Raw genomic sequence first — 13,125 nt, 5'->3', positions numbered from 1 at the left:
GCCAAGTAATCAACTAAGAATCCATGGTACATTCCTTGGACTAGCTGCAAGCCTACAGTCCAAAGATCATCCATCTCTAACTCAGGAAAGGTCAAAAGGTACTTAATACCTGCTCCATAGTTTTAGAAGTAACTTAAGTCATGAAATAAAAGGTGCTCGTGAGTCTTCTGGATGTATGTCAGCAATTCAGTTAATTCGCCAAAGAAGAAAAAAAAAAAGATGTAAATATTTACTTTCATTAACTCTATACTCAGTAATTTTACAGCAAAGAACATAATAAGAGGTGTTCACACAAAATGGAGATTAATGCAGTTAACACTGAAAGGTTTATACTAAGGTACAAAAACAAGTGCTTGACTTAGAAATTCAACTTTATTTACAAATGTTCTCCTATAAACAAAGATGCCATTCTACCCCTTTAAAATATTGTAACTGATTAACTTCCATAAAAACCATTTACATAATTTCAACCTTTCTGCATAAATCTGTATTATGAGATGGGCAAACAACCTCACAAAATGGTCTGAGACATAAAAACAAAAGACAACCTATCCAGCATGAATGTCCTATTGATAAACTTAATGAAGAATTAAGAATCACACTCCACAATGTGCTACTCCACCAAGAAACAGAAATGTAATGATTTTTTTGAAGGTAAATGCTTCACAATAAACAGTTTTCTTGGGTAGTACAGTTTAATTGTGATTGTTTAGGACTGCTCTTGCAGGCTAATATTTATGCTTTTTTTTTTTAATCATCATTGTAAAAAGGGCAGACTTATAGATTTTTCTGACAATGAAAATCTGTAAACACTGGTCTGGTCTCATCATTCAGGCCAATTAATAAAATAACAGATGCGTGGAAAGAATGTTAAACAAAAACATAATCATCCTGTGACTGACAGAATTCTCCCTGAAATCAGAGAATATTAATACTCAATAGTATGTATAAATTTGAACTTATAGCTAAGACAATAGACAAAATAATTAACCAAGGAGCTTAAAATAAAATTATTCAAATTACCTATTTTTCATTTTATGTGCAGTAATTGCTTTTTAAAAATCCTTTAAATTTTATCTAGGGATAACCATTCACATCATGGCTAAGTTGCAAGGAACTTCAAAACTTTGAAAAAAAAAATTCATCCCTGAGAAGTGAGAGATAGAAAAATATCTAAAAAAAAGAGAAGCAACAGTCTTGCACCCTTTTAACAATCTCATCACAGCATGAACTACTATTAACAGTGAGCAATCAGATATTCCAGTCCTGGAGAGTTACTACCTCTCATGATCTGATCTTTTTGTAATGAAACTACAAGTGCAACATTAAAAAAAAAACCAGATAAATAGAAACTCTGGTTTTATTTTCAGTTTTACATTTTTGACAAGTGCAAGGTCGGCCAGCTAAGATATAAATATTCCAATAATGACCGAAGTAATAACTTCTACTGGCATGTCTTCTTCTGAGTCTCCATTTCCTCCACTGATATTCATCCAAATAATAAAAGTAACACAATTGCAATTGAGTTTACTATTATCAATGGCACTGCAAAGAGAAAAAAAAAAGTTTGTTACTATAAAGAAAAAACAGAGAAAAAACTAGAAAATAATTATTAGCCTCCAGGAAGGATAGAAATATCTAACAATATGTCATCATAATCATGTTGTAAATAGTTATAACAAAGAAACATTCTAAAACACATTGGATCATTAGATCCAAAACTTAATTTATTAAGAGAGCTTGTATAACTGGGAGTAAGGGTTGCACTGGAACAGCTAGATCAATGTGAAACATCTGTGGATACTCCCGGTGCAACCCCAGGAACACAAGTGCATTGGAGCCAGGCAGAAGTAGACCCACAGGGTTGTCACTGACAATTGAGATTAGAAATACAGTGCAAAGAAGATTCTGTAGTGTCATTTTACTACATTAAAAATGAACTTACTTACCATTGTATCCAAGGTTGTGATTAAAGGGACAAGAGGTCCTAATTTTAACGATTTTGAATAAAAGGCTTTTGAACTCTTTTTTTCTTGAATTGCTCAAAAATATTTTCCAGTAGAATGACAGATACTAGATCTCTATTTTTTTTTTTTTTTTTTTTTGAGACAGAGTTTTGCTCTGTCTCCCAGGCTGGAGTGCAGTGGCGTGGCACAAGCTGGCACAATCTCAGCTCATTGCACCCTCCACCTTCTGGGTTCAGGCCATCATCCTGTCTCATCCTCCTGAATAGCTAGGCTTACAGGTATGCACCACCGGCTAATTTTGTATTTTTAGTAGAGACAGGGTTTCACCATGTTGGCCAGGCTGGTCTCGAACTCCTGACCCCAGGTGATCTGCCTGCCTTCGCATCCCAAAGTGCTGGGATTACAGGAGTAAACCAACGTGCCCAGCTTTCTCTCGAAAATCTCCCAATACTGTATATGATTTTACAACTTGGAAGCAACAGTTTCCAAAAGGCAAGAATATAATTTTGTCTTTTAGCTCTGACAGGTAACACACAAACAGATAATACAGATTATACTACGCATTCTATTTGTACCAACTGGCTTAAATTGAAGTAAGAAGCAAACTAAGAAAGAAAGAAAAAAAAAAACAGGAACTTTCTTTTTGTTTTGTTTTATTTAACTTTTTTTTTTTTTTATACTTTAAGTTCTAGGGTACATGTGCACAACGTGCAGGTTTGTTACATATGTACACATGTGCCATGTTGGTGTGCTGCACCCATTAACTCGTCATTTACATTAGGTATATCTCCTAATGCTATCCCTCCCCCCTACCCCGTCCCCACACTAGGACCCGGTGTATGATGCTTCCCCTCCTGTGTCCAAGTGATCTCATTGTTCAATTCCCACCTATGAGTGAGAACATGCAGTATTTGGTTTTCTGTTCTTGCGATAGTTTGCTGAGATTGATGGTTTCCAGCTGCATCCATGTCCCTACAAAGGACACAAACTCATCCTTTTTTATGGCTGCATAGTATTCCATGGTGTATATGTGCCACATTTTCTCAATCCAGTCTGTCACTGATGGACATTAAAGCCATGTTAAAAGAGAAAAAAAATTCCCACTACGAATGGCATATGTGATATTCACATTTAGAACCTTTGCTACTTAAACCACAACATTAAAACTTAAGAGTGCTCTATTGGCTTTTCTTCTTACCTCTCATCACGGTTCTTACAGATCGAATAAGGTTCATTAGTTGCGATTTAATTCCCGGCTCTTCTCCGAATCCATCAACTCCCTGGTCTGTTCCCCAGCCAACTGTATAATGTAAAGATTAGCTGTGTTAAAAGTTATTACACACTTGCCTTGCTCCCTTACTAGTCATCTTCTAAAAGATTAGTTTGAGACCTTGTTAAAGACAAAGTATAAAGTCATATGACTTTTAAGAAAAGTTAAAACAATAGTGAGTTAAATATTTGTTTTCTTTTTAACTTTTGATAGCAGCAACACCCTCGCTTCACTTCATGTACACTTTGATTTTATAAAATAAACTACAATCTAAATTATTCCATGGCATTTAGTTTAGTGAAGATGATCTTTGTAACTGTTTTTTTCTCCTTGTTAAAAATACCATATAAAATACTTCTCAAGTCACAACTGAAAACCAAAGCATACTGTCAAACTATATAATTATTATAATTAGCTCAATTCAGAATTTACAAAACCCATCACGATCATTAGTATAAAAATGCTGTAGCTGAGAATCACTGTCTACATGACTTGGGGAAACTTTTAAAGTAAACCTGGTAAAGTGGGAGTTGATCATAATACCAAAATACACAAATCTCAAACACCATAATACCAAATCTTGAAAATCCAAAAGATCAAAACCCTGACATCTAAAATCCCAAAAATGACAATCAAGAAACATCAAAATCTCAAAAATGTAATTCTAGGAAGAATAATTTTTTAGATTCTTTTTAAAAAATTACAATAATATAGAGACAGGGTCTCACTTTGCTGCCTAGGCTAATCTCAAGTTATCCTCCACCTAAGCCCCCCAAAGGGCTGGGATTACAAATACAAGCCACTGCATTCAGCCTAAATATTTCTTTCTTTCTTTTTCATTTGAGACAAGGTTTCACTCTGTCACCCTGCTGGAGTCGCCCAGCCTGGAGTACAGTGGTGTAATCATGGCTTACTGCAGCCTCGACCTCCCCAAGTTCAGGTGATCCTCCCACCTCGGCCTCCCGAGTAGCTGGGACCATAGGTGCACACCACCACACCCGGCTAATTTTTGTGTTTTTAATACAAACGGGATTTCATCATGTTACCCAGGCTGGTCTTGAACTCCTGGGCTCAAGTGATCCACCCACCTTGGCCTCCTGGATTACAGGCGTGAGTCACAGCACCCAGCCCTCATTCATATTTTTAAAAGGGGAGTTATCTTTTAAAGAATTTGGGGGCTGGGCATGGTGACTCACACCTATAATTCCAGCACTTTGGGAGGCCAAGGCAGGTGGATCGCTTGAGCCCAGAAGTTCGAGACCAGCCGGGGTAACATGGCGAAACCCTGTCTCTACTAAAACTACAAAAATTAGCTGGGTGTGATGGTGTGCGCCTGTAGTCCCAGCTACTCAGGAGGCTGAGCTGAGAGGATCACCTGAACCTGGGGAAGGTTGAGGCTGTGGTGAGCCATGATCATGGTACTGCACTCCAGCTTGGGCAACAGAGTTTAAAAACAAATTTTTAAAGAGGCAAATGTGTCATTTGAGAAACATAAAAACACAACAGAACACTTCAAAGACCACTTTACACAAAAAAATAGGCAATGACAGCATATATATATTTTTGCGGCACTAAGGTATACTAATGACAGTCACACAGGTGTAACAGCCATGAGGTGAACCATATTCACAAAGAGGTGAAAAAGGAAATGTATAAACACATTATCACTATGGTTGGTAAGTGTGTTCACCTAGCTTTATAACTGTGGTCATCTGAAATACCATGACAAACAACCTAAGTCTTTTGACAGATCAATCAAAAACTACAGTAGGTAACCACTGCATATGCAATTGCCCAAAGAGCCGAGATAACAAGAAATTTTATTTTTCACTAATGCAGACATATATACAGAAAGAACCTTTCTTCATTTACTGAGGAAGTTTCAACGTTTTTACATACATGCACAATGCCTAAACACAAAGTCAACACTGTGGTAATGTACTTTTGCAGTCAAATTTGCAAAGAATGCATAAAACAAATTAGAACTCTCTAAAAGTCTCTGCACAGTTTATACCTCCAGTATTGCAAATGATGTAAAGATGAAATACATAGCATTGGGAATTGTAAAAAATCATGCTGCCAATTGAAAATAGTGAAAACAACTGAAAAAGAAAAAAGCTGAAAAAAATTGACATATGATAATGTGTTATTACAGGGATAGATTATGGGCAATTGCATGGAGATACTCCTTAAGGGCTGGTTGGCTTTCTCCATCATTAATTATATTTTGATGTCCTGCATCACAATGAATAGCTGCTTTTTTTTCTTTTAGGACATGGCTCTCCTCAGACAAAATGTTCACATTCATTTTCTAGGTGGCATTGCTCTTTTTGAAATTCTTTTATGGTGTGATATACATCAACATGAGCTTTCCCTATTAAAAGTTCCCATCATCAGCCGGGCGCGGTGACTCACACCTCTAATGCCAGCTCTTTGGGAGGCTGAGGCGGGTGGATCACCTGAGGTCGGGAGTTCGAGACTAGCCTGGCCAACATGGAGCAACCCCGTCTCTACTAAAAATACAAAATTAGCTGGGCTTGGTGGGGCATGGCTGTAATCCCAGCTACTCAGGAGGCTGAGGCAGGAGAATTGCTTGAACCCGGGAGGTAGAGGTTGCAGTGAGCCAAGATCACGCCATTGCACTCTAGCCTGGGCAACGAGCGAAACTCCATCTCAAAAAATAAATTAAATAAATAAATAAAATAAAAAATAAATAAAAGTTCCCATCCTCTGTGCCATGCTTCTATGTTGTTTTGGGTACCCAGAAATCCATTTCACATCCACTTATATAGAGATCACAAATTTGGTGGAAACAACACTGGTGATCAAAAGCAATACTGCTGCATCAGTGTCTTCTTACCCTACTATGCACATAACTATTTTTGAACCAGTCAGTAACTTCGCTGGCTTCTTCAGGCAAATGTGGGTTCAACTCATTAAAAGCTCCTGGAATGCCATCAGCTGGAAGGAAGGAATGCTAACACAGGCAAATGATGCATTTTTAAACTTAAGTTTTCACCACTGCAGCATCTGGTAGCCAATCCACTCACCTGAATTTCCCACCAAATGCAAATAAAGACAAGAACATGGTAATAGTTCCGCCTAACATGATGCACCTAACCTGATATAACTGTCCTGTTTATACTCCTAAAACACACTAATCCCTTCCCCAAAATTCAGCTTTCAAGATTTCAACATTCAGGATTTTAATCTTTTGGGATTTGAGACATTAGGAATTATGGCATCCAGGACTTGTGGGATTATGATCCAAACCTGTAATAGCTTGGTTAGGCTTCCAAAACATGCTCTATCCTGCCAGCAGGACATATCTTTTTTTACCTTTTTCCTTATCATTCCTCTTCATTTAGTTTTGAGTTGAGGAATTTAGCCCACTACCCCTCTTATTCTCTATAAGTGAGTCTTTTACATTCTTTTGTCATTTTCCTATGATACTACAAATCATTACTTCTTTACCCTTATGCACTAATTCTTTTTATATTGTGCGACACATTCTTTTGAAGACTTACATGTTCTCATTTCTGCAATTTGTCCTTTTCTTGTCCTCATTTCAGGTCCAATTTTCCCTATCTCGTATGACTACAGGGCTTAATTAATTCCTGACATGCTAACCCTTAAACTTGAAGAGAACAGTTTTTTAGAATATACGTACCTGAAAGACTCAAGTATCAGGAAATAAGATTTCACTTTTAATCAACTTTCATTCGGTTGAAATAAAATGCTAAATAATGGTTGTTTGCTTTTTTTGTCACTGAGATATGTTGTGGTATAAAACTAATTTAAAATTCAAGTTTACAACAGGGTTGTTGTTGACTCCTACTCACTCTTCACAGAACCTAGCTCAGGTTCTGCTTATAGTCCTTCCAGTCCACAGGGGTTTTGTTCTTTTTTGAATTACCATAGTACAACTACCATCACAGTTGTCACTATCACAGCCTTTGCTATCTCTTGCAAGACTCTTTTAATAGATACCCCTGTAATCTTGATATCTCAACCCTTGTGAGTTTTCTTCCTTAAAGGTTTATATCTTGCTACCTTGATTCCCATTGCCTACTGAATAAGAACCAGACTCCTTAAACTGACATTCTAGTTTTATATCCTACCACACCCCTCCAAGTATTCCTATTCGCAGTCAATTACTCCAGCAGTCCCCAACCTTTGTGGCACCAGGGACCGGTTTCGTGGAAGACAGTTTTTCCACAGACAGGGGCTGGGGGGTGGTGGTGGTTTCAGGATGATTCCAGAATATTGTATTTATTGTGTACTTTATTTCTATTATCATTACATTGTAATACATACTGTAATAATTATACAACTCACCATAATGTAGAATCAGTGGGAGCCCTGAGTTGGTTTTCCTGCAACTAGACGGCCCCATCTGGGGATGATGGGAGATACTGATAGATCATCAGGCATTAGATTCTTCCAAGGAGTACACAACATTAGATCCCTCGCATGTACAGTTCACAACAGGGTTCATGTTCCTGTAAGAATCTAATGCCACCATTGACCTAACAGGAGGCAGAGCTCAGGCACTAGTCCTATTAGTGCCTGAGGGGAGGAAGACCTAATTGCAGAGGGCTTTCTTTTTAAATTTGTTTACTTTTGTCAAAGCAATATGTGTATGGCTTTCAAAGTCAAAAAGCTCGTCAGTTTATAAAGAAAGAAAGAAGCCATTTGCCTCATTCCTCCTTGACCTGAGCCCCATTCCTTAGAAGCAGACTAAGGCATAATAAGAACCAAACTCCTTAAACTGACATTCTAGTTTTATATCCTACCACACCCCTCCAAGTATTCCTATTCGCAGTTAATTACTCCAGCGGTCCCCAACCTTTGTGGCACCAGGGACCGGTTTCGTGGAAGACAGTTTTTCCACAGACAGGGGCTGGGGGGTGGTGGTGATGGCACTAATGTGAGCCATGGGGCATGGCTGTAAATACAGAAGAAGCTTAGCTCATTCGCCTGCCACTCACCTCCTGCTGAGTGGCCCAGTTCCTAATAGGTCCGTGAGAGTAATGTAGGGGTCCCCAACCCCCAGGCCACAGACCTATTAGGAAAATTACTCTGGAAATTGGCCAGTTGTCCAGGAAGAAAGACTTCCTCCCAATACTGACATTTGGGGGCCTCACCTCAATGAAATAGCCAATTTCTTCATTCACTTAATACTGAGACCCACCAGTAAACAAGCCCTGACCACACACATGGAACTTCCAAAGAGCTTCTCAGTCCCTTACAATTAAACGAATAGTCAAGAAAGAACAATTCTTAATATGGAAAGACATATCAAACAGAAATGGAGACTCTAAGGAAGAGAAGATGCAAGAAGTAGAAAAATACATTTTTTAAATGAACATCCTTAGATAAAAGCCATTGTAGCTATGAAACAAAAACACAATACCATAAGAACAGATCCCATCCAGGGATCAAGCAGCTATTGCTACATTAGGATTAAAAGTTCAAAAAAAGTAGTTGCAAGATGAAATTAAGAAAACCTACCAAACACAATTAAAGAAAAAAGAAAATTGGAGTATAAATCTGTCAAAATGATCAGTTCCAAAAAGAGACAAGAAAAAATAAGAAGCAATTATTGAAGAAATATTAAGATAAAATATCCCCAAACTGAAGAACATGAGCCTTTTTAGCCAAAAGGGTTCAATCAGAAAACAGCCCAATGAATGAGAAAATTAAAAGGTACAATGTCTTCAAAACTGCAGAAAAATTAGTTTCAATCTAGAATGCTATAACTAAATCACAAATCAACTGTAAGAATAAAAGTCATATTTTTTTTACCATTCAGCTATGAGCAACATTCATAGTAATAGTAAACATGGAATGCTGATATAACCAATAATTGGTTGGAGAAGGGAGAGATGGAAGAGAAGTATGTGTACAGTAATCCCCCCTTATCTATGGGGCATATATTCCAAGATCCCCAGGGGATGCCTGAAACCACAGATAGTACCAAACCCTAAATATACTATATATTTTTTCCTATATATACACACCTCTGGTAAAGTTTAATTTATAAATTAGGCCTAGTAAGAGATCAACAACAGTAACCAATAATAAAATAGAGTAATTATAACAATATGCCAACATCACCGCTCTTATACCTTAGGGTCAGTATTAAGTAAAATAAGGGTTACTTGAACATAAGCACTGTGATATTACAACATTTACTCTGATAACCAAGATGACTGCTAAGTGACTAACAGGTAGCTGAGGCAGGCAGCATACACAGCACGGAGACGCTGGACAAATGAGTAACTCACATCCCAGGTGGAATGGAACAGGATGGTGCAAGACTTCATCATGCTACTCATAACAGCCCACAATTTAAAATGTATAAATTACTTATTTCTGGAATTTCCCATTTCAGTATTTTCAGACTGTGATTGACTGCGTGTAACTGAAACTGTGGAAAGCGAAACTGTAAATAAGGGAGGACTAGTATGCTTGTGCTCACTCAAGCCTGAGTGTGCTGCTGGTGGTATAATTGTGTGAAACCCTTCCATAGCATAAGTCAATAGTCTGCTTCTAAGGAGTGGGGCTCAGGTCAAGGAGGAATGAGGCAAATGGCTTCTTTCTTTATAAACTGACGAGCTTTTTGACTTTGAAAGCCATACACATATTGCTTTGATAAAAAAATTTAAAAAGAAAGCCCTCTGCAACTAGGTCTTCCTCCCCACAGCATGAACATCCTGAGGGCTGGGATGAGTTCTGTGGCATCATGTTATTCAAAATTGTGTTTTAAAACCATCTTTACATGGTATTGATAGTTTCATTTTCTTTACTTGTTTTAAAATGTATCATCGGTTAAATTATCAATCCTTTCCATCCAATTTCACATATGGCAAAAAGGATTTGTCTTAAGTACTATATGGATTATGCACTCAGTTTTTATTGGAAACCATACTTCCCAGCAATCGTTTTTCTTTTAGATCCGTTCCAAAAAATTGCTTAAACATATTTTTTTACATGTGAGATGAGTGACTCCCAGAAAAAAAAAAATTTGCTCTTCAACAAAACAAGGTAAAACTCTACAATACTGGAATTAACATAATTAAAGCATCACCACTGAAGTAATTTAAACATATAGTAAGTTCTCAGTTAATTGCAGCCCAGTCTCTACTCTTATGCCACCAGAATGAAAAAAAAAATGGATGGAGAATTTCCGGATGGAGACAGTAAGTCATTAGTCTAGATATTCCACATATGAATACAAATGTGAGAAGTAAAAGATCAGGGGCCAGGGATTATCTTTTACTAGAACAAATAGTTTACCCTCCAACTGCTACATAGGGAGTCTCAGTTGTTTTCCAGCCACAGTTTTAAGGAGCATTGCTGTTTTTCTTTTGTTTGTTTGTTTTTGTTTTTAAGAGAAAGATTTGGCCAGGTGTAGTGGTTCACACCTACAATTCCAGCACTTTGGGAAGTTGAGGTGGGAAGACTGCTTGAGCCCAGGAGTTTGAGACCAGCCTGACAAAAAGTAAAAAAGTTAGCCGAGTGTGGCGTTATGCTCCTGTAGTCCCAGCTACTCAGGAGGCTGAGGTGGGAGCATTGCTTGTGCCTGGGAGGCCAAGGCTGCAGTGAGCTGTGATCATGCTACTGCACACCAGCCTGGGTGACAGAGACCCTCTTTCCAAAAAAAAAAGAGAGATTTAATTATCTGGTTTTCTTATCACTTCCACAGCTAGAGGGCCTGGCAGAGAATAAATGATAAGACCAGCTGGCAGTACTTGCTGCCTTAATTTCAGAAATACAGTTGAATAGAAAAAGTTACTGACTGCAACCACCAAACATGTTCTTCTGCTGTCCAGACTTCAAAAAAGTCACACACAAAATGGCAATCCATCCAGGCTCAGCCAAAAACTCTCGGCGCACATATTTTGAAGAAAAAGTATTAGTAACAGTTTTGAGAGCTCACTGACCCTGAGCAGATCTCAGCCTCTCTGAGATCAATTTCCATATCTATAAAAGAAAATGAAAGTGATTTTCTTTGTCAATGTCACCAAGTTTACATGTGATCAAATGCTATCATAAACATGAAAGTGCCTAATAAACTACACAAAGAACTCTGCTAATGTAAGTTTTTGAAAATGACCTTTATCAAAAAGATCAATGGTGGCCGGGTGTGATGGCTCACGCCTGTAATCTCAGCACTTAGGGAGGCCAAGGTGGGCAGATCACTTGAGGCCAGAAGTTCAAGACCAGCCTGGCCAACATGGCAAAAAACCACCTCTACAAAAACTACAAAAATTATCTGGGCATGGTAGCGTGTGCCTGTAATCTCAGCTACCTGGGAGGCTGAGGCATGAGAATTGCTTGAACCTAGGAGATGGAGGTTGCAGTGAACTGAGATAGCGCCACTGCACTCCAGCCTGGGTGACAGAACAAGACTCTGTATCAGAGAAAAAAACTAAAAAAAGATACATGCAGAAGTAAATTATCTGGTATACTACTTTTTCTTAGTTCTATATAATTTCCATTTAATCCCTGATAAAATTCAACAAACGCTTTTTAAAATTCAACAATAGCTCACTCACTATTTTAAAATCTAAAATAATATACTGGTCTGGAGGCATCATTTATTAATAAACCCTGAATCAAGTAATAGCGTGTGGTATTTTAACTGTTTGCTATGGCCTGAAGCCTGGCCGTCTGCAAGCCAGAAAGAGGGCCCTCACCAGAGCCAAGCCATGCCAGTACCCTGATCCTGGACTTCCAGGCTCCAGAACTGTGAGAAAATTGTTTAAGCTACCCAGTCTATAGTGTTTTGTTATGGCAGCCTGAGCTGACTAATACACTGATTTATGTGAGGGATGTTTCTATTGTGGTATTCATAACGTATACCTAGTACTAGACTGTCAAATTGATACTGGATAAAGCAAACAAAAACTCTAGTGAACAATTTTTTGCAGGTATCAAAATCCACTTCACTATGTGGCATTTTTTTTTTCTTGTACTAAAAGAAAATTAACATCATTGTGGAACACTGGAAGAAACAACATATTCCCTGTATTACTGTCAAAATACTACTAAATTATTTATAAGAATACACATATCCCTTGCATCAGGAATTGCAAGACTATGAAAACGGTAAAGTTATTTAATTATTTAGAAAATATTCATTGACAGAACTGTAAAGATAAGAGAATCCTTCTCAGTCTGCTGGAGGAGACAGAAAAGAAACTACAGTGATGCTGTGACCCATGGAGATGGGTCACAGACGGTGTGAGGGAAAGGGCAATGCCAGAGGTAGGTCTTAATTGACAGGCTGAGGAGTTAGCCACTTAAAAGGGTTAAGTAAAGGTCACAATGAGTAAAGGCTCAGCAGTGGTAAAAATGGTACATAGGACAAATACTGGGGAAGGATAAAAGAGAAGGAGAAGGAGGAAGGGGCACCTTATGGTAGGCTTGAAATCACATGAGAGTGTTGAAGTTTATATTGAAGGCTACAGATACTGAAGAACTGAAAAATTTCAAACCATTGAAGAACAGGCTCAGCTTCACCTGAGAAGCGAAACTGGAGGCAGGATGACCAGTAAGGAGTTTGCTACAAAAATCTATGCTTGCTTATCTAAAAACCCAAATTAAAAACACATAAAATAAAAAACCTAGGCAATAAGAAAGCACCTATATAAACAATATTTAATAAGTATTTAAAATATTTTAAACTTCTATTTTAAAACTAGATATTTTAAAAATATCTAAAATTTTAGATGTTTTTAAACAACAGCTTATTCACTTAGACGAGCCAATGTAGTGTTTTCCCTTAGTTTGGGGATCACATTCAAAATACATGCTCAGGCAAAATATTTATATGCTACCTCTGTAGAGAAGACAAAGTGTGGAAGACAAAGTTCTAGA

The 13,125-nt window shown here is 37.8% G+C and overlaps 1 protein-coding gene across 13 annotated transcripts in view; it reads right to left on the bottom strand.

Annotated features, from left to right (window-relative positions):
• Positions 1 to 353: 353 nt before the first annotated feature.
• IER3IP1 (immediate early response 3 interacting protein 1) overlaps positions 354 to 13,125 on the bottom strand; it is a 1,095,035-nt gene continuing 1,082,263 nt past the window's right edge. For all 13 annotated transcript variants that reach the window (XM_050768188.1, XM_050768191.1, XM_050768192.1 and 10 more), the window contains exons 3-4: positions 3,166 to 3,267; positions 354 to 1,545 (exon numbers count right to left, since the gene is read on the bottom strand). In XM_050768188.1, the coding sequence (XP_050624145.1) occupies positions 1,490 to 1,545; positions 3,166 to 3,267 (158 nt within the window). In that variant the 3' untranslated portion in view covers positions 354 to 1,489. The remainder of the gene's footprint in view (positions 1,546 to 3,165; positions 3,268 to 13,125) is intronic.

The sequence above is a fragment of the Macaca thibetana genome, chromosome 18 (assembly GCF_024542745.1).
Source record: "Macaca thibetana thibetana isolate TM-01 chromosome 18, ASM2454274v1, whole genome shotgun sequence".
NCBI lineage: Eukaryota > Metazoa > Chordata > Mammalia > Primates > Cercopithecidae > Macaca > Macaca thibetana.
This window is presented reverse-complemented; position numbering and strand designations above follow the sequence as displayed.